The sequence below is a fragment of the Cydia pomonella genome, chromosome 4, assembly GCF_033807575.1.
Source record: "Cydia pomonella isolate Wapato2018A chromosome 4, ilCydPomo1, whole genome shotgun sequence".
In the NCBI taxonomy this organism is placed as follows: domain Eukaryota; kingdom Metazoa; phylum Arthropoda; class Insecta; order Lepidoptera; family Tortricidae; genus Cydia; species Cydia pomonella.
Window position 1 is genome coordinate 432,068 of NC_084706.1, and position 25,544 is coordinate 457,611.

Sequence of the window (25,544 nt, forward strand, 5' to 3'; positions counted from 1 at the left end):
CCCAACAATAGACACCCATGAACCGGTCGCAGCAGGAATTGGGACTATTGTAGTAAAAGTGAACAGTATAACGGTCTATGGATCTATGGTCCGGACACCTGCCATAACAATGTTTTCACTAGTTATCGAGGCACGCGGTGACTCGCCGCCCACTAGATGGGCCCCTGAAAATGCCGTCGTGAAGACGACCAGGAGCCACACCGGTGTGAGCGGCTCAGGGGTGTCGAGAGGTGTACGCCGCTTTCTACCCAGTGGCTGATAACAGCCACTGTGCCAACTCGCGTCTTATGCAAGTTTTCACTTCCACCCCTGGAGCATTTAGCTCTAACGACTCCTCTCTGGACAGCCAATGAAGGCAAGCCAGTGCTGAGAGTCCTGCGGGTCCCCTTGGAGTCCACTCCGACCGACGAAGACACGCTGGAGACGGAGACCCTGACCGACTCTTGGGAGTACTCGGGTCCGTGGGGTCGTTACTCCCTGCCCTGCGGATTATTATTTATTTATTATTATTAGACGAAACTTTGTCATTGTTAACATTAATATTTTATTTTGCCTTTTATAGTTCTTGATGCAGGCATCAGACTTCCGAGAGGTATTTTGCAAGGAAACTTTGTGGACCTCGGCTACTACCATCAGTGTCTAGCAATCAGTGAAAACTTTGAGCCATCAGACATAGAGGGCAAGTATTGTATGATAAATATTCCAATGGTTCAAGATGAGTTAAACTTACCACTTCTGCCAGAATGGCAAGAAGAAGGTTCAAGATGGTCCATGAAAGGGCCCAAGCTTCCTTCGCTAGAACTTTTTTCAATTACAAGACCACATAGTGACATGTTCAGAAATCTACAAAAGGTGCGAACAGAAGCAGAAAAATACAGTCGTATGACTGGACCTGATAAGGATTTAATGAGGTAAGTAAAATATTTACTCAATTGTTGTTATAGCGATAAATTAGATCTCTTCTCTCTCTCTCCCTCTCTCTCTCTCTTTCTCCCTAGATCGCTAGAAAACTCTTGGATACAATATTTTCTCCAAACCAAATACAGTTTGTGGGTCAAAAAGGGCGCTCTCAAATTCTATATGTATTTTTATAAGTTATAAGTGTTATACTTACCTAACTAAAGACACAGAAAAAACTGTAGGTACATATATGTATACTTAATACATCATCAGACATCGTCTATCAATTCATTCATATTAATTTTCACGAATACGTTAGAATAACTGGCACTCAATCCACAGGGTATCAGAAGACAGCGCGCTGGCTGATGGAGTGTTCAAACTGGCAGTATGCCTTCCTACGGTTTGCTCACCTAAGCAATTCATCGACACCGTTTTCATAAACACCACTAGCGTGGGTTTCAAATTCACGGAAGAATTTTGCAGACTGAGAAATGATAAACCGTTTGCACCCGTTGATTATGCTGCTATGTAAGTAATCATAAATTGACTGTATACTTACATACAGTCAATTTTTGATTTGATACTGTATAACGGTATAAACAGTTAACTTCGAGTTAGTTGACTATAACACTGGAACTCGCAAAGCGGCCCTAACGTTTTGGTATATGTGGCTTATGAATGTAATAGTACATTATTGCAGAGGCCGAGAAAGGGCAATGCGTGGATGAGTTTCGTTTTTGTCGGACGACGTGGAGTCCGACAAAGAAGATGAATCCACGAATTGCTGTTCCTACCGAGACATAAATATATAGTGCTTTTATCCAAACATGCGAGGAAATAAGGTAAAATAATTATAATTTAACCATCAACCAGCACTCAAATGGAATCATCACATAAAACATGTCAAAAACAATTTCCCCCTTTAATTATTTTTTAATAGTTAAAGGCACAACTATTCTCCCATTCAGTACCACTCAATATTCGCTCATTCAATATAATTGTGCAATATAAGCTGTATGTGCACGGATGAGATCCTCAAAAAAATATAAAGCTTATACATATAGTCTTCTAACACCATGGTCTCACACGACTCTATACCATAGCTATAGGATCGGCGTGAAGTTAGCAGCCTAAAGTAAGCTGCCTAAAATAACCCGACCAAATAAAGAAGTCAAGATTTATAAATATTACAAAACGGTAAAATATATTATTTCAAGGTAATAGACAAACTATGACAAAGAAATAATGACTTTTTTGATGTCCTAGATAAATGTGTGCGATAAAATATGAAAAATATTGCAACAATTACATAGGCTGCTAACTTCACAAAATAGCAGCCTTGCAAATATTAACAAATTTGTACATGATGCTATCTAGATTACACTTTGTAATTGGTACCATTAGAACCGTTTTGATGCCACTTTTAAAGGAGGCAAGTTTAATTAAGATTGAAAGAGGACGACTAGCCCAAACTGACTGAAAATACCTGGCTGCCTATATAAAAAATAAAAATGTTGATTCTCGAGAATTTTCACATGAAACTGTCTAGATTACACTTTGTGTTTGGTACCATTAGAACCGACGTGATGCAACTTTAAAACGACGTAAGTTTAATTAAGATTGAAAGTGGATGACTAGCGCAAACTGACTGAAAATACCTGGCTGCCTATATAAAAACAATTCATTCGCTACGCGGGAGCGGTAGCAGGCGAACGCACGCGCTTACTCGTATCTATAACCTGTTATTTATTTATCGCGTTTCGATTTTTTCTCAATATATATTTGATTTAAAATCTAGCAGAACAAAAATAACGCAAGCAGGATGAACCCTTAAGTTTTTCTTAGTGGATACTGTTTTTAAAAGTAAAAAACAATACAGTAATAACTTCCTGTCCGCTAAAACACGACAATAATGGTCTGATTTTTTTTATTTGAGTTTGACCATAATTAAGAACTTCCCGTACTAGTTTTGCTACAATAGGGTGAACATTTCCGAGCATATTGCAGAAAAAGTTTTATATTGTTGTAGTTTTTAGGGTTCCGTAGCCAAATGGCAAAAAACGGAACCCTTATAGATTCGTCATGTCCGTCTGTCTGTCCGATTATGTCACAGCCACTTTTTTCCGAAACTATAACAGCTATACTGTTCAAACTTGGTAAGTAGATGTATTCTATGAACCGCATTAAGATGTATACACAAAACTAGAAAAAAAGCAATAAATTTTGGGGTTCCCCATACTTAGAACTGAAACTCAAAAAATCTTTTTTCATCAGACAATACGTGTGGGATATCTAGGGATAGGTCTTCAAAAATGATATTTAGGTTTCTAATATCATTTTTTTTCTAAACTGAATAGTTTGCGCAAGAGACACTTCCAAAGTGAAAAAAAGTGTGTCTCCCCCCCCCTGTAACTTCTAAAATAACAGAATGAAAAATCTAAAAAAAAATATATGATATACATTACCATGCAAACTTCCACCGAAAATTGGTTTGAACCAGATCTAGTCAGTAGTTTTTTTAATACGTCATAAATGGTACGGAACTCTTCATGGGCGAGTCCGACTCGCACTTGGCCGCTTTTTTATTTAAGTAGGTATATGAATTAACTAAATAGGAAACTTAAGGGTTCATCCTGCTTGCGTTATTTTTGTTCTGCTAGATTTTAAATCAATTATATATTGAGAAAAATTCGAAACGCGATAAATAAATAACAGGTTATAGATAAGCGCGTGTCTCATCATCAATCATGTCTTGGATAAACCACGCTGGTGACTATCTGTCTTGCCTCCTGTCCTGAGACCCAGGACAAGTTGTTTTGGTTTCGAACTTGGATCTTGATTTTTGGATGGTCTTGGTTTTTGGAATTTCTTAATTATTACTCTATAAAAGTTTCGAATAGATAATGAAATATTTACAAAAATTGTACGCCGAGCTCGCATTATTATTTATAAAGTATATTTCTAATTCTATTTCAGGGGAGTTTTTGGCTTCATAATCCTTATTACTGTCGTTTCGACGCTCTATGATATATATTTCACCGCGATATGTACGGAAGGTACGTATTTAAGTAAATAATTATGTGGTTTCTATTCAAGTATGCAGGGGCAAAATATTTTAATTTATATTTGAGTATTTTCCTTTCCGCTGTCTACATATATAATTATTATTAAACACATAATTCGAGCGTCAATTTGCTTAACTTTCAGGTTCAAAAAAAGCCAATACTCTGGGAAAATCGTTCTCTCTCTACACGAACACTCGCCGTTTGCTCACATTCAACTCTGGCCCTGGAACTCTAGAGAGCCTGGATGGAATCAGATCCATATCCATGATGTGGATCATCATAGGCCACACTTATGGTACCAATCGGAGATCACACTTTTTTAATCCATTAGACATGTTCAGGGTTTGTTTTTATAAAAAATATATTTAAATAATATTTCACCACACCAACGCGAAGAAACTATTAACTATAAAATACCAAAATATTCAAATTAAATCAAATCCAAATGAATGTAATAATAAAATTATCATTCAAAATCATCATTTGAAAGTCAATTTTACTAGCTAACATAAGGAAACAACTCAAAATTTGTATCTGATTACTTTGCCCACATGTGGATAAAATGCAAGTTTCTCATTAGTTTTTGAACAATCAAGAGGGCCTTTACCAGTTGGTGTGGTGAAAATAATATTGTTTATGCTTATGCTTTATACCGCTTTAGATTAACAAGTTAAACAGTTAAGGCCCCGTAGTTTATTGTTTTTTTCACTCTTACTGAATGTAAGCGTGAGCGAGATGGATATCATGTTTTTGACTAATCATTTTTTATAAGTTTTAACTAAAAACAAAGTAATCGATGAGTTCCCTGAAAATAAAAATGTGCATTTTTAGACGCTATTTTCATATTTTTAGCTTTTATGCAAATCTTGTTAATTTTTAATTTAAGTGCATTTTTAACCTATGTTCGTGATTTTTTTCTATCGAGCGAATGTTAATTACATTTTTGGCAACCATATTCAAAAACATCGGTACATGTTTTAAAAATCTCCGTTCTCTGAGCCTACGGCACCTTAACGGTGTTTTCGCTCTCGAAGAGTATGTTATCCTAATAAGGCCAACTGACATGCAACAACAGAAGCATGCAGCTTTAAAACGAGTTTATTTTCAGTGGATGGTGTCATTCTCGTCAATTTGGATCGTGGCATCTCCCATCTCAGTGGACACCTTCTTCCTGCTAAGTGGACTGCTGATTGTGTATACCACTGTTGGGAAGATAAGTCCGAGTTAGTGTTATGTACATTATTCAACATTAAATATAAAGCTAGTAAAAAAAGCCAGACAAATATGACAAACTAAACGGGTTACTTTGAACAGAACCCTAAAAAGAACAAAACAATATTTGTTTCTACTAGATAGGTACTTTAAAAGTCACAGTCTGTCCATCAAACTTTTAACACTTGCGGGAATAGGTATTCCAGATTGACTCAGATTTTTTAGAATATTGCGCCCATTAATATCATATTAGTAATTATAATTCAATATGTCAGTGTAGTGACTATCGCCATGAATATAATTTGTTTCAGAGGGTCTGTTTAAAAAAATCCATATGTTCTATCTTCATCGTTTATTGCGAATGTTTCCCATTTTGGCAACCGGCGTGTTCCTTCAAGCGTCGTTATTCAACCATCTCTCTGACGGCCCGGAGTGGCGCATCGTAGTTGATAAAGTGGAACGGTGTAGGACATACTGGTGGGCTACCCTCACTTACGTGCAGAATTATATGACGGATGAACAAGTAAGTAGCTTAGAATACGGCTGGTATTTAACTGATCACCACATTTAGTAAAATTTATCTTGATGATATATTTTACTAAATGTGGTGATAAATAGATTTTACCACCAAAAATAATAAATGGATTACCAAAATTAAAACATCATTTTTATGTGTAATTATAACAATTTTTTTTACATTTTGTTATCCTTTTAAAGTTACTTGCCAAAATATTCATTATTAACCCAAAATTAGTAAATGATCACCAAAATCAGAACTCCATTTAAAGTGAAATTTGACCCAGAATTTTAAATTTTGTTATCCTGTTACAGAAATGTCTCCAGACTAATCATTGTAGACTCAAAAATAGTAATAGGTCACCAATATTTTAATTTCGTTTTTGTCCGGGCGCAGTTCTAACTTAACCTAACGCACTTTTCTAGTAGCTTTTTGTTTCTTTAAGGGTCGCAGTTCTAACCTAACCCAATTTTCTATTAGCAGTTCGTTTCTGTGAGGAATGCAGTTCTAACCAAACCTAAGCCACTCTTCTGATAGCAGTTCGGTTCTGTAAGGATCGCAGTTCTAACCTAACCTAACCCACTTTTCTAGTAGCAGTTCGGTTCTGGTAGGATTGCAGTTCTAACCTAACCTAACCCACTTTTCTAGTAGCATTTCTTTCCTGTAAGGGTCGCAGTTCAAACCTAACCTAACCCATTTTTCTGATAGCAGTTCGGTTCTGGTAGGATTGCAGTTCTAACCTAACCTAACCCACTTTTCTAGTAGCATTTCTTTCCTGTAAGGGTCGCAGTTCAAACCTAACCTAACCCATTTTTCTGATAGCAGTTCGGTTCTGTGAGGGTCGCAGTTCAAACCTAACCTAATCCATTTTCTGATAGCAGTTCGGTTCTGTGAGGATCGCAGTTCAAACGTAACCTAACCCACTTTTCTTATTTTGTTTCTGTAAGGGTCGCAGTATTAATTTTGCCATCATATGTACTTTTATAATTTTAACCCTTATTTTTATGGTGTTAATTAATGTTTTTTGGTAAGAGCGATTTTCTAATTTAGGGTACCAATGTTTTTATTTGGTGGTCATTATAATAGTAGCCTTAGAATAATAAACATATAGCGAAACTATTGATTTTTGACAGTTATGAATTGACGGTTCAATATGGTCACGGTGTATATACGTATACACCGTGACTATATCATGCATTGACCAAATTTAAACATTTAAAAAGTAGGTGCGTGAAAAATAATAAAACCCGCGTTTTTTTCCTAGTATTTTTTTTTTGACAAATAGAAGAGTCATTAACTCGACGGTCAAGACCTTATTGCAACGAGATAAGGACATTTAAAAAATGGCATTACTTGTCAAATAGTTCCATTTCATCGGTTGTTAATAAGGTGTCTGTAAAAAAATAAAATTAGCAATCTTTCTGTATTTTCATTACCTTTTGTCTGAAAACTATTAGTAGTACGAGATTGTATTTTTTGATTAAATTCGTGTCTGCGAAGGCCAGGAATAGACGATGCTTCATACAGTCTCTGAGCTTCGTGTAAATGTTCATCACTTACAATCATCATATTATACAAAGGGTTTTATGACTATTAAAAAAAATCATTAAACTGAAACGGAATTAAATACATTTTACTTAGATTCTTTATAGTACGTATTTAGGCAGAAAATGATTAGTTGTCATAACAGTTTGGCCTTGCTCAACAATATGAAAAGAAAAAACATAATGACATACAAATTAAACACAAAACTTAGACTATGGTAGACAGCGGGCGGTCTTATCGCTAAAGAGCGATCTCTTACAGGTATATAGACAAGGTAAAAAAAACAAGTAATGTGAGTAGGTGATGCAGTGAGTGATAGAAGTTAAGAGATAATAATACCAAATTATACACATACATAAATAACAAATACATATAAACTATACATATATAACAAATATCTAAATAACAAATATCATGTATAACACATTTACGAATATATATATAACTCACCACAATGCGGCCAACAACAATTTAAAGGGAAACAGAACATAAAATAACATTATGGAAGCGATAAATAATATTCTTTTATTTACTTTTAAAAATATGAAGTGATTTAGCATGCTATGAGTTCCACAACCGAACTGGCTGGAATGTAAAAGAATCATTAAAACATTTAGAAGACGATGACGGGACTTTAAGAAGATAATTTTGGGAACATCTGATAGATTGAACAAAGCTAAAGCAACACGTAGTACATTTATGTCAGTGATATTGAGTCACGGTTCGTGAGAATCGAGAGCAACTAACAGTAGGTTGCAGTAGGTAACCCAAGCGGTTTGGTATTGGTTTAAACTCTAAACTACCCTCGTTTATGGATTTTGTGTATCTATCATGTTTGTTTACACTTGACGTTAGAGTGTAAACACCGTGAACAATGAACATCTGTTTGATTTGAAATACACTTCCAAAATAATATTTTATTTATTTATTTATTTATTTATTGTTATTAGTTTATTAATATAAAGGTTTATATTTCAGTGTATAGGCCCTAGTTGGTACCTCGCTGTTGACATGCAGCTGCATATACTCTCACCTTTAATTTTATTCTGGGTGCTTGGCACCAGAAGGTCGGCATGGATTGCATTAACTGTCGTCATGTTGGTCGTCATGGTGGTATCGACGACGTATAACTATTTAAACAAGTTCCAGGCCACATGGTTTGTACCAACGTAAGTTATAGTTTTAATCTGACTTTAAAATTATCTTGGTACCTATTTATGGTTTAAAATTTAAACCATAAATAGGTACCATGATAATAAGTATACATTAATTTTATAATAACACCATCTATGGAAAATGTTATACACTAATACCTACAGAAGTTTTTGGTTCTGCAAATTGATGCAGTAGTTCACGATATACAATACAACACGATGGCGCTATTATTAACAACTCTTGTTGTATAAGTTTAACTAAACGAACCTAGGTGGCATTTTTATTAAATGTATTGTTTCCAGGCGATCACAAGAAGATTCCATCTACTATATACGATACTATTATCACAACACTCTGACGAGATGCTCACCTTTCTTCGTTGGCATGTTTTTTGGCTATCTTCTTAATATGTTTAAAAACAAAGAAGTTCACATGGCTAGAGTAAGAAAAATATACAATTCGTTTATACTTACCATTACCATAGAGAAATAAGTGCATTAGCTTAGAGTGTTCACTCCGTACATAGTTAAACACCCTCTTAAGCGAGCTTTTCTTTAGAAAATATCAGATTTAAGCTTATTAAGTATTAACTTTTAGGCGAGATTTAAACTTGTAATATAAATACATGGTTTAGTAGTCGAGCGATTAGACTTCCGGCTTTAAGTGATGAGTCGTTGCCAGTAACTTACTCAAAGTGAGAATATTCCAGGTAATGCTACCAGTAATATTACCCCCGCCGATCGGTAACATTGAGAAACAGTTTTGAATGATTCACGGTTAGTTTCACTAGACTTAAATCGACCGGGATATAAACCGTGATTACCTTTTATATTGTTTTTATTGAGCTCCCGATATTTCGACGCAGTTACATGTATCTTATTCACGGGTAACTGGTGGGTTTCAAAGTTGTGTAAACCTCACTCGGTCTACCCTCATTCGTGCGCGTCGACTGCGTTCGCTTTCAACGTTACCACTGATTGCGTCCACACTTGTTAGTCTATCTAAGCACACCGCACTCACAGTGTCACTACACTTGTTTGATTTGTATATCAATGGTTTTTTACACAAACAAATCTCAGGATTCCACTCATTTGACAATTTAAACGCATTCACGATTGAAATAGCTGTATTTATGAATTTCAATGGCTTCTATTACCAATCTTGGTATATAGTGGCGTTCTTGTCTAAATGACCTTCGGACTATGCAACTCGATCCAGTGATTTGTACCCAACTCGGTAACCATTCATCCTCAGGACCTTTTGAACATGGTTCAGCTCCTGTTTTAGATGTACCGAGTCACACTAAGCGTGTGCTCGATTGGTCAGTGATGCCACCACTGGACAGTTTAACTGTCTGGGATGATAGTGTGAGCTCCCATCGCTAAAATAGGTGTAAATAGCGGTCTGTGTGAGTCGGTTTCCTATAGACTGAGTGTCTTTGTTCACTAATGTACCTGTAACTGATAGCATTCAGGTAGTAAGGAACAAGATTCAGGAGAACGGCATCCCATTAGAATACGTGAGGCTCCTTGAACACTGCCTCACTACAAATTATTTTCTAATTCGCGAGCAATATTAAATATAGGCAGAGGGAGTAGCGATGGTCAGTCCAGTAGCTCCAGTTGTGGCTAACATTTGGATGGAACACTGAGCAATTAGCCCTTTCTGCGTCCCCAGTACCCGTTAAAATTTGGAAGTGGTACGTGGATGATGTGTTCTGCATAATTAAGGGTGGTAAAGAGGAAGCTGAACTGATGCTAGCATTCATCGATCCATGTCGTTTACATTGGAAATGGAACAAGAAAGGAGTATTGCGTTTCTTGATGTAAGACTGAATGTTAAGGACAGTCAGTCTATAGGAAACCGACTCACACAGACCGCTATTTATACGGGAGCTCACACCATCATCCCAGACAGTTAAGGGCCTACTAAAGCCGCGAATACCGGTTCGTAAGCCACGCCCGCTAGCTTCCTCACTCCCCGCTAGCACGCACACATGGAAGCGCTCCGCGGAGTCCGCGGCGCACGTGTAGGTGAAAGCTCCATCTTGCGTTACAAAAGTTAACTACGATTATACGTGGTCGGCCAGAAACTTAATTCTTAGAAAATAAAAAAGATGGCGTTATTACTTGCTACTAGAAAATAAAAAAATATATTGTTGTAAATTGTAATAAATCTGAGACTACAATATAGCCAATTTTTATTGTTGATTTTTGGAAGATGTTAATAGTATAGTTAATTGTAAGTATAACACTACCTATCTTTTTAAATTCGGTATCTTACATTGTTAGTTATCATATTTTATTTAGTAATATATTGTTGAGGCAGGAAATACAGGGTGCCGTTTTCCGACGACCAATTTTTCGGATGATAGTGAATCACAGTTGTCAGTGGGAACTACCTACATATAAAAAAAGAAAAAAGTAAGTAATATGGTAACAACGAAAACTACCAAAAAAAAGTGAAGTAAGTATTTTTATTACGCTGAAATATGTAATATTCAACTAATAACTTTTAAACAATTACTCAAACAATCAGGGTGATTCTTAAATTGTGTCCAGAAAAATATTTTTTCATAAAAGCTTTTTATTTTTCACATATTGTTACGTATAAAAAGCATTTTTTGATGCATATGGTCAAGCTTAATACCCTCAGGAAAGGTAAATAAAATGAGTACATAATCACGGTTGTCACAAAGTGTCCCTCAGTCGTGACGTTTCAGCATTTTGTCGGCCAACTCCACTATTTTGAATTATACAATATTTTTAATATAGCCTAAGTATAACTACGACACATCGAATGACAGCTCATACGTTGAAATTCGTCAAACTAGCGCTGTAGAGCGTGACAAAGAACCGGATACACATCATACATCCACATACACGCGGAAACCATTTTTCTGCTTAAGCAGTTGGGCAATAATTACAAATGAACGTATCTAATAAAATCCATTTCTAAAGAGTGACTATGCCTCTAAATTAATCAAACAAATTGAGAATGTCACGACCACGTGTCTATATGTCACGAACATGGATTCAAAAGTCCGTGGTGAGGACAGAATTTTGAGGCCACTGTCGTGACAATTCGAAACATGTTCGGTATTACCTAAAAATTACCTTTGACTTTGCAAATATTAAATAATTAGCTCAATCTCGAATGTAGTAGGTATATCTTATGTTACAAACAATAACGTGAAATGAGTACTGACTTTTAAAACTCAAACACGGCGGTGACGCGTTAAGGTTGACCTTTGTTTTTTCTTTAATTAACACAAATAAATAATTTTCGACAACACTTCTCCCTTCAGCCATTTGCAAATATGACACCAACACAGTATTGTTGTTCTAAATAAATAGCGTTAAAAAGGCTGCCAGACGTAAAGGTAACTTTCTACCGAGTACTGCATGTTTATGTTACCACGCGCGGCGGTGACACGAAAACTGATCTCGTATGTTATTAAATTTTTTATAAAGTCGTTATATATCCATACAATTTTTAAACCGTATTGTGGAATAGGTGTAAGTGTTAACATTTGATATAAAATTCTTCCAAAATCACTTTCAAAGAAAAATAAGATATCATAAAATCCGAGGAAGTCACACTACACGTTTCGTGACATTTCGAACTTCTTAATATATTTCTAATAAATGCTCTTAGGATATTAGGTTGACATAAAACTAGAGGTAAATTACTAAGTATATTGATATTCAGTTTACTTATTTTCTTAAAAATATATGCTATTCTTACTGTTTTTTTATATTTTGTTTGTTATTTTGACTGTTTTTAATTTAAGTTAATTTGTATTGTATTTTAGTTTGTTTGTGATGTAATTATGGGTCTTTCACCTGAAATAAACGATTTCATAATATCGTTCCCCTGGCTTTGGTTCACTGTGATTTTCATTCCCGTGTGTTTTGATATAAAATGTATTCTTCATGGGCATGTACAATGTTAAATCATATGTCAAGTAAATGATTATTTACTTTCATGGATTAAGTAAAATTATCGTAATCATAACAGTTGATCAAAGACATACTTAATTCTTTTCCCCTGGTTCTCATTCCATCCCTTTGGACTGGGGTTTCAACTAAAATCAACGCTTGGCACTTCGTTCTATAGATCTTAAAAATAACATTAAGTTGCTAAGAGCGTTCTATGATTCAGTGTATTATTTTGGAACTAATTGTTCCGAAATTCATTGTCATTATGTCATTCCTTGTCATTCCCTTATCGGTTTTTTTCATTCCCTCGTCGCTTTTAGATTGATGGGCTTATATTGAAATTATATTTAATAATCTGATTTCAAAGAACGACCCTTCAATGCCCGCCATAAGCTAATTGGTTGGCTAATGGTTTCAAGAGCATAGACAAATAAAGTATAGACTAACATTATCAACACAGAATCGCGTTCCTCTGAAATGAAAAGTTTGATCGGGATATCCATAATTGCACAAAGCCGTCTATTAGGAACTACTTTAATTATCAGACAGTTAGACAAGAGGTTGAAGCAACTGTTAAATGGTGGTATCTACTATAGCAGTTGCCTAAACTTACAGGAGAGCGATTTTGTAAAGACATTGTTAGTAAGCGATTTTGCTAAGTATAAAACTTTAATCGTCTTTGTCAAGACTAAGATATATTAATAAGGTATAAAAGTAGAGCGGTATAATTTTAAAATCTGAAAAAAAAAAAGAAATTAAAACAGTTTAAGTTCTAAGATGTATATTATCAAAAACCATCCTGTATATGTTAACATTTATAGTATTTTTCAAACTCGATGACAGGTGTTATCTCTATATAATTTTAACCTAAAAACGCCAAATCTCGCAAAATCGTATTGAAACAACAGCTGTCAGCATACCCATATAAAAAAAAAACTATAGATAGCACCACACACGAGCTGAATTTTCTTTGAATGGCAATTTTAAGAAAAGGACGATTCGGTACGTTTTTCTTATTGCTCCTTGTCAAGTAAAATCAAACTGAAAAGCATACTTACTTTACTCTTTGCTGAAAAGTCATATTAGTCATTGACGTTTTGACAGTATCCTGTTAAATAAATTATGTGAATTATGTTCTTAAGGCATGCGGATTACAAATCAGAGGTCGCTGGTTCAAACCCCGGCCCGTGCAAACGAGTTTTTTTTTTCTAATAAATGTGTTGATTTTTTGTTTTTTTATATAATAAGTAGGTATATTTGTTTTACATAAAGATTACCTAGGCTATACAAAAATTGGTATGAATAAAATAAAATTATTCGTGTCATTAAAATATGTTTTTTATACACATATTTAAAAGAATAACTTTATTTCTGTATAAGACAGACAAGATTTACTTTTACAATAAAATAGAAAATAAGGAATAAAGATATTATATAGGAACAAAAAAAGAAAACAAAAAGTTGCGATTAGATTGGTGTATAACTGTCTCGCATTTTTTCTTTGGTGTCTACACGACCACACAGCTACCGATACATTACAGAAGCTGTCGAAATTTCCTTACCCGTTGTAATTGTTCAAAGAGTATTAGACTTTGACGTAGCTAAGCAAACACGCACACATGCGTAACGTATAGGCCTGTAAAGATAGCTCCATTCGTAGTAGACCTCCGATTCCGTTACTAGTTAATAGAGCTACGACTCAACGTTTATTGGATATGTCGATTTTACGTAATTTGGAGCGCTGCGCGATTTGACATAGGTCTTACCTCTTTGAGGCACCACGGCCATCTAACATTACTGGCATAAAGGACGCATTTATGACTTTGACGCATGACAGAAAGAGAAACCGAACTGCGTGAAATGGGCGTTTTCTGTTGAATTCATAAAATCAAAAACGAGAATAAATCCGTTTGTATAAGATAATAAGTTAATATTTAGTTGAATGATGTTTAAGACGAGATGAAAACCTTTACTTTAAAGTGGATTATGCTGGATGAAGATGTGTTTTCTAGTTGCACTGAGGTAAACACTAAACATGTAGATGTAACTTTGGATTTATATTCTATCGAGAAAATTTTAAGCCTTTTTGTTTCGACTAGTATCATACCTCTTATCATATAGTCAAGATACATATATCCGAAAATCACGTCTGTTTGTTTCCGGGGCTAGCCCCTGCCACGCTTCAAAGATCCCGTTATTTTTCGATGCAGGGCCTTAAACTCTATTGTGGCATCACTGACCAATCGAGCACACGCTCTGTGTGACTCACTACGTCCAAAACAGGAGCTGAATCGTGTTCAGAGAGTGGTGGAGTGAGTTCAGAATGGTTACCGATTTAACATTAACAAGTGGGACACAAAAACCAAGCGCCTCACTCGACGCGTTGAGAGACAGGCAGCGTTTATGGCGTACGTCAAGGGGGTGACATATGTATAAGATCTCAAAAATACTCAATAACTACTCTGTAAAAACTATCTTTATCCCACACAGGAAAATTGCACAATTTTTAAGGTCGCCTAAAGACAATTTTCCTCTGGAAAACCTGCTGTGTACAAAGTTGAGTTGAGCTGTGGGAGTTCGTACATTGGGTAGACCCAGCGCACTATTGCATGTAGAATCAAAGAACACATCGCTGCGGTCACGAACAATGACGTTCGCAAGTCAGGTATTGCTCAGCATCTCCTTGAGTTGGGTACAAATCACTGGATCGAGTTGCATAGTCGGAAGGTCATTTAGACAGAACGTCACTATATACCAAGATTGGTAATAGAAGCCATTGAAATTCATAAATACAGAAATTTCATTCGTGAAGATGACTTTGACATTGAGAAACTTTGAAAAAAAAAAAATTTATAATTGTTACGTTTATTTCGTGTTAAATACTAAAATAACTAATAATGCTATTATTTACAGTCAAAAAACAATCAAGGATTCTCTGATAGAGTAAATTCCCAATGTTACCGGTAATATTCCCAATACTACCAGGTATTTTTCCAAAGTTACTGGGAACAATACTATCCGGAAATAATGATTAAAATAATGCTTAACTGCATAAAATAAAATAAAATAATGTATGTGTATACATCAGTTTAATTAACTATGTAAATATAACAATCAACATTTTGTATAATAATGATCAGAATTTTATTAAAATATATCAATTAAATTTATCAAAATAAAATAAACTTTTCACATTTTTTATATAAAAATAAACGTACATATTTAGTAGTGTCTGACCCAAAAATGTTTTTTGTACTGAAACCGAAACCGAAACTTTTATAAAATTGCAGAATAAAATATCAATGGACCATTGGACCGTTCGTTTTAGGCGGAAGAAGAGTGAAATATTTATAATTTGCGTAGATGGTAGAAACTAAAACAAGTTTAGTAAAAAAACCTTAAATAGAATGTATTTTAACTTTAATTTTAAGAGATCTCTATCAATTAAGCTTCAGTAAGGTCTATTCAATTGACAAAGCGGACACTCATTCACCTCTTTTAATCTGCTAATTTTAAAAATAATTAGTGTACAGCCCACCACTACTATTGCTAGTTACATATTTCTTCCCTAATAATCAGATATTTTACTCGATACAGCGAATTAATTTGGAACATTGCAATTTAGCTGTGCAATCATCAACACTGCACAGATTAACTGCAAAAAAACGTAAATAATATCTAATTCTCCAAGTCAAACGTGAACCAAGTAATAAAAACATTTAGAGAGCATCGTAGACTTGAAAATGTTTCAAAATAGCGGCACAGAAGCGGCTCGACCAATCCACAAACCAAAGTATTGTCATGCGGCTGTTAAAATTGAATAATTACCTATCGGTTCGCGAAATTCAAAATAAAGCAGGCGTTAACGTAGGCACCGTTTAAAATAGACTTGAATTGTTGACCCGCAGACCACTTTCTGTGACACTATGACATCTCCAATGTGAAGTAAATCCTAAATGGCTCAACGATTAACGTCCATGACTTGTTGTACTAAGAAAATAACTTCTGAACCGTATTTTACCTCATACTCGTACTCGTATAAATCATGAGTTTCGTATCTTACCGTCTTTTGGGAATGTTACTGGTAACATTGGTAACTTACTATCTCTGTATCTTAAGGTATTTAAATAAAAGTAAACAAAAAATTTGTAAATTTTCGGGTAGTTATAAGTTTATAACATTTATTGGTTAATCAACCAAATACAATACGTCTTGGATCTGTCGCTGAACGACCTGACTTTAACCTACATTATTTGATCATGTAATGTCTAATCTACCCTCAACTGGCTGGACTGGATTTTGTTTACTTTTATTTAAATACCTAAAGATGCAGACTATAGTAACATTCCCAAATGGAAACTTACTGGTAGCGGAAATGTTTCTGCAGCCCATCACTTTACGAATCGGTGATTGAGTGGGTGATATTATTAGTACGGGCCGGTATTGAATTTTACAAACGTCGGGTTCAAAGGACGCTTCTAGCGCTAGGCTACTAACAGTGTTTACAATGTACAGCACTGCCCATTTCAACCTACCTCTAATGTACATAAGTATAGGATATGTAATTACAGTACCATCTTTCAGTGGTTTGTAGCATTATGCTGGTCCTGCGCCTTCGTGGTTTCCGCTGGCATTATCTACTCCTCATACCCCGTTCTTCAGATGGATTGGGACAGCCCCTTTTGGGACGGCATCATTAACTCCTTTGCCAGACCCGGGTGGGCTGTGTGTGTTGGCTGGATGATATTTGCATGTACACACGGTTATGGAGGTTGGTATAAATTTGTACTGCTTTTAGGGTTCCGTAGCCAAAATGGCAAAAACGGAACCCTTTATGATTTCGTCATGTCTCTGTCCATCCGTCTGTTACTATATCATTTCTCTCAAAAACTTTAAGGTAAATTTGAATAAAATTTAAAACATAGTTTTGAATGATTATTGAAAACTAATTTTCACCGCGGCACTTCCGGGTCAAAACTAGTTTTCCGACTTTGAGACAACTAAATTTGACTAGTAAAAACTTGTTTTCAACAAGACGTTACGGTAAACTAAGTTCATACTGACTTTATCTTACTAGCACCCAGAAAGGGATGAGCACAGAGGTATATCAAGATCTGTGGGGATGAGTATAGTTTTTTTCTTTTTATTTACTTAGAAGTTGGGTTAGCCAGACTATAAATATATTTGAAATTTAAAAAAAACTTTGTCACGCCTATAGGCTATAATAGCTATGACAAATAGTGAGCCAAAACGGTAGCTCTCATTAACAATCTTGGTCGGTACTGCGCAGGTCCTGTCAACTGGTTCCTGTCGCTTCGTATGTGGAAGCTGCCGTCTCGGCTTTCCTACGCGATGTACATCTTCCACTATTCCATAATGGTCATTGTCAATAGTACTTCGATGTCGGCGAGTCACTTCTCCGTTGAACGCTTTGTAAGTTTTTAATAATATTTAATTATTATTTTGATTCGTGAGGAAACCAGATTAATACGAACATAGCCTAGTTTCATCTCATGATTGGAAGGTCAGATGCAAGTAGCTTTCATAAAGCTAGTGCCTTCGCCAATTTTTGGGATAAGGTACCAAACAGACTCCCGGCTCCCACGAGCCGTGGCAAAAAGCCAGAACAACGCTAGATAGATGATGACCAAACATTTAAGCAGCTGAAATTGGCATTTTTCCTGAACAGCATGTGTAGCATAGCATATGAAAAATTATAAATTTATTTGAACTAACTAGGAAATGTGAATTATAATTTATCGTTTTTTTATTGACCTTTGACACAGTTGTTAACAGAATTGTTCATTTCAGTTTTGTTAGATTTTATTTGCTGCTTTTGTCCAAAAATTGTTACAACATTTTTAGGTGCGTTTTAGACCTATGTTCGGGTTTTTTTTATTGAGCGACAGTCATGAAATTAGGTTTTGATGAAGTTACGAGAGAAAACGCTAGGTATGATAATATGTTTCAAAAACTCCGGTGGCTTAACCTACTGCGCTCCTTACGTAAGACGAGGTATTTGTCAACACCAACAAGTAGGTAGCAAATGTATGCACTTACCTACTACTAAGGGGTTATCACGACTAATCACGTCATTTTGTTTAAGCTAGTTTTTGGCTTTAATTTCTAATGTTTTTATTATTTCATCAAATATGTTTACCATAATACCGTTATTGAGATAAAATCCGCTTAATTTGGGTCTTTGTCATTATGTCAATTAATCACGCAGCACAGGAATATTCACAAAGGCGTATATGAAATGATGATGATGCTCTCCTGACCAATTTCGTCCACAGCGACTGTGTGCTCTGGAGTAGGTAATTTTTAATTCGCGTATTCCTGTCAGCTTCTGCAAGCCAGTATATGAAATTAACGTAATCACCTGAATAACAGTATATGAAATTAACGTAATCACCTGAACAACAGTATATGAAATTAACGTAATCACCTGAACAAAATTAACGTAAACACCTATACAGTTCATCGTGTAAGATACTAGTAGGTTTGTTGGTAGTTGCGTGCTATTCAGCTGTAGTGCACATGCATAAATTGTAAAAAATATATATCTATAAAATGCTACGAAAAATGTCATACTCGTTTAGTGCTTAGTATAGGATCATTAATTTATTTTTTCTTTCTAATCTACATAATATGACGCGATTAATAGACAACCCCTTGTCAATGAGTGAAGCTTTACGAGTAATATAAAAAAATAACACTCAGTCTGTGATTTCAAATATTCTCCTAGTAGTATACCTATGTACTATAATGTATTTCTACGGTGTGTAAAAATACATTATAGTACATATAAGGATTTTTATAAAGATAAAACCAAATCGATTATGTAGGTATATAGATGCGAATCACAAAAATATTTAGAAATAAGCTCCTTCTCATCAAACTCAATAAACTCATTATTTTTTTCAGTTCTACCGATTCTTAGCTGACTTCGTTTCGGCGTTTATAATCGCTTTCATAGCGACCGTGCTGATAGACTCACCTTTCTCTACACTTATAAAGCTGGCGATAGGAGGAAGTGAGTTGTTTTTTATTATTTTGGCAGGGCCAGGGCCGGGTTTCCGCCTAGGCGCACAAGGCCCAGGCCCAACCAACCTAACAATGGTTTTGAGATGGAAAAGAGGGCCCCCCAAAATTCCAATGGCGTCATTCATAAAGGCATTACAAGCCTGGCCGCATAGCCAACGTTACAATCGTTAACGCTCCGTAGCGTAGCGTAGTCATCTCTGTAGGTATCTTGATAGTTACAATGATGTGGGTAGGCTAAGCGATTGGTGAATAAAGTAGTCTATGCTCGGTAAAGGTCGTTTCAATATCACCTGACATGGCGCAGTCGGTTTTTATAGTTAAAAGTGATTAATTTAGTGATTCTGACTACTTATCAAGTGCAAAAAATAAACTGTGAGTGATTTGCGATGGAGTCGACACTTAAACCTCCATCTCCGTTTTGTTTTGAAAACGATATCGCGAGTGTAACTACGGGCAATCTTAGCAGACAATGGTCAAAATGGCGGAAGTCCTTTGAAACATATTCAAAAGCATGTGAATTCGGCAAAAAGACCGAGGATGTACAACTTAGCATATTATTGCATTTTATTGGGGAACAGTGCAGAGAAGTATATGACCAATTCACGGAGACGTTTGCGACAACAAAAGCCTTATTAGACAGATTTGATAAATATTTTTTGCCTACGAAGAACTTAACAATGGAGCGACACAAGTTTTTTATGCGTAATCAATTGGACGGTGAATCAACTGAGCAATATACGTTTGAGCTAAAAAGATTGGCGAAAACTTGTGAGTTTGGAGAGTTGAACGATGACCTCATAAAAGTTAGGCTGATATGTGGTCTCACTGAGGATGCTTTGAGAGAACGGTTGCTACGCGAATGTGACCTCACACTAACGAAAGCGATGGATATCAGTAGGATAGCGGAAATGTCGCGAGCACAAGCGAACCATATTAAGTCGGAGAAAGGACCTGACAGTCACATTCACGAGGTCACCGAGCAAGAGCGAGAAGAAAGAGTATGTGAGGTACACTTCAGGCGCCGGACGGCGCCACCTGGACGCCGCGGGTCGCCTGCGCCCGCCGTGTGCCGTTGTGGCGTCCGCGCCGCCAGTCAGCATCGCGCGCGCGCCGCGCCGCCGCTGTCAGCCAACCGGGATGGCAGTGATGGAATGTCACCGGCACCGCGTCAAAATGGGCAATTTAGCAGGAAAAATAACAAGAAATGCGACTATTGTGGTCGGGTGCATGATAGATTTAAATGTCCGGCGTACGGCCAGCGATGTACTCGATGCAATAAGGCAAATCATTTTGCTAGGATGTGCCGTGTGTACATGGTACAGGAGAACTCCACTGATCAGGTGAGTCGTAATAATAATAGTAACTCAAAAAACAGTTGGCATGAAGATATTTTGATAAGGAATACTGTTGTGTCTTTCAAACTGGATACTGGAGCTGACGTGAACGTTTTGCCTCACAGGTTCTTATCAAAGATAGGTATTAAAGATGATGAATTGGCTCAAACTCGGACTAAGTTGACAGGCTACTCGGGAGCTTCCATTAGGGTGGTAGGCAAAGCGATGCTAAAAGTTATATGCAGGGGAAATGCGTACGTACTGAAATGTATTATTGCTGACGTAAATTCATCCCCTGTATTAGGGAGAATTGCGTGTAATGAGATGAATCTCGTTAAACGTATTTATAGCTTAGATTCATCGGTGAGAAATAGTAGTGAGGAAATATTGAACGATTTTGAGGATGTGTTTATAGGGATGGGATGTTTGCCAGGCGAGTATAAGATAAGATTAAGGGAAGATGCGCGTCCGGTCGTACATGCGCCGCGTAAACTACCAATTGCGCTACGCGAGGGTGTTAAAAAGAAGCTTGACGAGATGTTACAGCAAGGGGTTGTGGCGAAGGTCGAAGGACCTACCGACTGGGTTAATAGTATGACGGTCGTAAAAAAGGCAAATGGTGATCTCCGTATTTGTTTAGATCCGCGCGATCTTAATAAAGCCATCCGTAGGGAGCATTTTAAGTTACCAACGTTAAACGAAATAACCGCGAATTTAGCAGGTGCCAAATATTTTAGTACGTTGGATGCGAAACAGTCGTTCTGGCAGGTGAAGTTGAGTGATGATTCGACGGATTTATGTACTTTTAATTCCGTGTTCGGTAGGTATAAATTCCTAAGAATGCCGTTTGGAATTTCCTCGGCGTCGGAAATATTTCATAAGAGGTTATACGAGCAATTTGATGATATTGAGGGGACTATATTATTTATAGATGATTTACTCGTTTATGGCGAAACGAAGGAGATACACGATAAGCGTTTGCGTCAGGTTCTGGAGAGGTGCAGGCAAATTAATATTAAACTCAATAAGCAAAAATGTAAAATAGGGTTGTCGCAATTGAAATATTTGGGACATATTATATCGGAACATGGAATTTTACCGGACAGTTCACACACACTTCCGATCAGAAATATGCCTAGACCGCAGAATGTGAAAGATTTAGAAAGGTTTTTAGGTCTTGTTACGTATGTAAGTAGCTTTATTCCGAACCTCTCAGATAAATCTCATTTACTTAGGGAATTATTAAAGAAAAATATTGCATGGCACTGGGACGACCGCCATGACAAATGTTTTGATGAGCTTAAAAAGTGTCTGATTAGTCCACCGGTACTGCAGTACTATAGCTTAGATAAGGAGGTGACATTGTCTGTAGATTCGTCTAAAAACGGTCTTGGTGCGTGCTTATTGCAAAATAACTTGCCGGTGTGCTATGCGTCACGTTCGTTAACGAAGGCAGAGCAAGCATATGCACAAATTGAGAAAGAACTGTTAGCTTGTGTTTTTGCATGTGAGAAGTTCTATACTTACATTTACGGTCGAGGCGACGTGACAATTGAAACTGACCATAAGCCACTAATTAGCATCATAAATAAGCCAATAGCAAGCGCGCCGGCCCGATTGCAAAGGATGTTGCTGAGGTTGCAACCTTATACTTTCACGCTAGTGTATAAGCCAGGGAAGTATTTATACGTAGCGGACACATTATCGCGTGCTGTTGCGCCTGCGCCAGCGGGCGCAAGCGAGATGCCCGAGGAACCGCGGGACCACCTGGACGCGCAAGCGCAGGTATGTGCGGTAGTGGTTAGCAATCCATTAACGGATTCGCATTTTTTGAGATTGCAAAAATCGTATAGTACGGATAGCGAAATGCAAATCCTAAAAAAGATCATTAGAAAAGGATGGCCTGCACACAAATCTCAAGTAGATGATGTTATTAAACCTTACTGGAACTGTAGGGACGAGTTAACGGTTGCTTACGATATGATATTGAAAGGCGAACGAATAGTAATACCAAAGTGTTTGCGTAGAGAGATGTTGCAAAAAATACATATAGGTCATTTAGGGGTTGAAAAGTGCAAATTAAGGGCTAGGGAGATAATGTATTGGCCGAATATGAATTCTCAGATTAAAGATATGATCTCTCATTGTCAACCCTGCCTTATGCATAGGAAAGAGAATAGTAAACAACCTTTGATACCGCATAATGTTCCGTCGCGTCCTTGGTCAAAGGTCGGTACTGATATTTTTCACTACGGGAGTGAATCGTATCTCTGTATTATTGATTATTTTAGCAAGTATGTGGAGGTTATAAAATTAGGGTCCCTTACGTCGGGGCATGTGATTAATCATTTAAAAAATATTTTTTGTAGGGAGGGGATACCGGATATCGTGTTTTCAGATAATGGGCCGGAATTTTCGTCGACATCATTTCAAAACTTTAGTAAAGAGTGGGGCTTTGAGCATCATACGTCATCACCTAGATATGCCCAATCCAATGGACAAGTGGAGCGGGCTGTTCAGACAATAAAGTCAATATTACGTAAAACCGTAGAAGATTCTTCGGATTTCAGACTGGCTCTGTTAGGTTATTTAAATACACCCATTAGCGACAAGTTACCGTCTCCGGCAGAAATCCAAAAAAATAGGAAATTGCGTAGTCCTTTGCCTTGCTTCCCAGAGCGACTATTACCTAAACCCGTAGATAACACGAAAATTCGTCATGAATTGCAAGACCGTCAACTTACGCAAAAAATATATTTTGATAGGGGAAGTAAAAACCTTAGACTGCTTGAACCTGGCTCGTTAGTGAAGGCTCGTAATAATGGCAGGTGGTGTGACGGTAAAATTAAAGCATTAGTAGGCCCTAGATCATATTCAGTCAAACTTGAGACGGGCAGAACAATACGACGAAACCGCAGACAACTCATATTAGACTCCACGCGGCGCCGCGATTCACCTGTTGACCACTTTCTGTATGATAATATAGTAGCAGGTGACACCGGGGCAAACCGAATGCGCGGCTCCAGTACCACACGTAGTTTCGAACGTACCCGTCCGGTATCGCAGACAACTGATTACTTTGTTTCTCGCTTTGGCAGGACAGTGAGGCCTCCTGATCGGTGGGGATACTCCGCACCTGGTGTACCGCAAGTGAATAATAATAACAATGATAATTAATTCTAGTTGTAAGAAAATGATCAGATGATGTGTTAAATTTGAATGTAATTAAACATGTCACGGGTCTTGAGTTGATTTTGCATTTTTTTTACGAATTTGGTAATTGAACATCATGCATGCATAAACTCGTAAAACCTAAGCTAAAACCTTTTTAGTACAATTCTAATATTATGTGACACCACAGCATGCGGGTGAACATGTTCATATAGTTACTAAATAAAAATAATAAAATTAAATAGTTATGAGTATCTTACCAATTAATTATGTTACGCATAATTAATGAAGCCAATTTTACTTATTCAATCAAATTAACTATTCGTATAATATAATATTAATGTCAATACGATGGAATGTTACGATTAAAATTTAAGGAAAGAGGATGAGTTAATGGGTTCAATTCCATACATCTTGTACAATTTAATTTCTTTTGTAACAGGGGAGTTGTAGGTATCTTGATAGTTACAATGATGTGGGTAGGCTAAGCGATTGGTGAATAAAGTAGTCTATGCTCGGTAAAGGTCGTTTCAATATCACCTGACAATCTCGCTCTATCACTCTTCCATATTAGTGCAACTGTGACAGTTGCGTTTCGTTCGCCACGGAGCGTGAACGATAGACACGTTGGCTACGCGGGCTGAATTCCCTATGAATCGTTTGTCTTTATCTGTTATTTTGACTTAAACATAATTTATTTCATTCAGGGTCGTAATGTTTTATGAATAAGGGGCATGTCTTTAAATCCGGGTCTAAATTACAACAATTATACTGTAATTGTCATCATGACATAGCTACAGAGGAGAGTTGAGACAGACATAGAACTGGGTTCCTAACTAGTCAAAACGAAATACCTAACTTGTAACACAATTTTTCTACATGATCTAGAACTAATGTCAATCTTCTGATTTATATTCTAGGTACTCTGCCCACCGTTTATTATATAACAGTTATAATGTAATCCAACAAATGTTAATACATCTGACTTTTACAGGCAAGACTGAGACGGTGAAGACCAAACAAGGGTGTGCAGACGAACATCAACAGTAGTAACTTACTACTAGTAAGATTGTTCTTCGATCTTCAATCTGATGATCTGGGATTTTTTAACTCTATTTTTTACTTACTTACCTGAAGGTAATTATATTACATATACATAACAGCACATGTTTTGTTTTAGTCTTTTATTTCGTTCGAGTAAACACTAAATCACGGTCAGAAGTAAAATGTCAGCGGTTTGGACACTTCTAATATTTCATAATTAGTAAGATAATAATTATAAAGACTGTTCATGGAAGCGAAATTAAGTCACGCTTCAAAAACGCAGTTTTAAAAATTCGTAGCGCTTTTCTGGATCATCCGGTTGCCATTAATTTGATAAGCATTCTTGAAGCCTTTCTCGAGGGATCGATACAGCGATTCGAATCCCAAGATTTTCACTTTCGCACGATATAAAAAAAAATCGAACATAGGGCTAAAATACACTTTAAAAATATGTAACAAATTATGCACAAAAGCTAAATATATAAAAAATTGAGGGAGCCTATCGATTACTTTTTGTTTTGTTTAGACGTACAAAAAAGTAAAATGAAATAAACAAAAAAAATACAATTTTTTTACAAAAATAACTATTCCAAAACAAATTAATATGCAA

The 25,544-nt window shown here is 36.4% G+C and overlaps 2 protein-coding genes across 4 annotated transcripts; both read left to right on the top strand.

Moving 5' to 3' along the window:
- Positions 1-94: 94 nt before the first annotated feature.
- On the top strand, positions 95-25,057 carry LOC133516789 (nose resistant to fluoxetine protein 6-like). Of its 3 annotated transcripts, XM_061849745.1 has the most exons (12): positions 95-911; positions 1,243-1,431; positions 3,880-3,959; positions 4,111-4,310; positions 5,077-5,191; positions 5,492-5,703; positions 8,221-8,411; positions 8,700-8,838; positions 16,923-17,109; positions 17,629-17,771; positions 19,266-19,374; positions 24,885-25,057. In XM_061849745.1, the coding sequence occupies exons 1-12, from the start codon at positions 691-693 to the stop codon at positions 24,938-24,940; spliced, it is 1,842 nt and encodes a 613-aa protein (XP_061705729.1). In that variant the 5' UTR covers positions 95-690; the 3' UTR covers positions 24,941-25,057. The 3 variants fall into 3 exon arrangements, with proteins under 3 accessions (XP_061705729.1, XP_061705727.1, XP_061705728.1); XM_061849743.1 differs by lacking the exon at positions 24,885-25,057 and having other exon boundaries at positions 19,266-19,578; XM_061849744.1 differs by lacking the exon at positions 24,885-25,057 and having other exon boundaries at positions 8,221-8,399; positions 19,266-19,578.
- On the top strand, positions 19,579-24,413 carry LOC133516790 (uncharacterized). The gene is made up of 2 exons (XM_061849746.1): positions 19,579-20,725; positions 23,818-24,413. Exons 1-2 carry the CDS (start codon positions 19,772-19,774, stop codon positions 23,833-23,835), a joined length of 972 nt encoding a protein of 323 aa, XP_061705730.1. The 5' UTR covers positions 19,579-19,771; the 3' UTR covers positions 23,836-24,413.
- Positions 25,058-25,544: the final 487 nt, after the last annotated feature.

Excerpts from the sequence above, each read along its gene's own strand:
- LOC133516790 (XM_061849746.1), top strand. The coding sequence starts at position 19,772 with ATGGAGTCGACACTTAAACCTCCATCTCCGTTTTGTTTTGAAAACGAT.
- LOC133516789 (XM_061849743.1), top strand. The coding sequence starts at position 691 with ATGATAAATATTCCAATGGTTCAAGATGAGTTAAACTTACCACTTCTG. Across the intron at positions 1,432-3,879 it reads CCCGTTGATTATGCTGCTAT|GGGAGTTTTTGGCTTCATAA; the intron begins GTAAGTAATCAT and ends ATTCTATTTCAG. Across the intron at positions 5,192-5,491 it reads TGTTGGGAAGATAAGTCCGA|AGGGTCTGTTTAAAAAAATC; the intron begins GTTAGTGTTATG and ends AATTTGTTTCAG.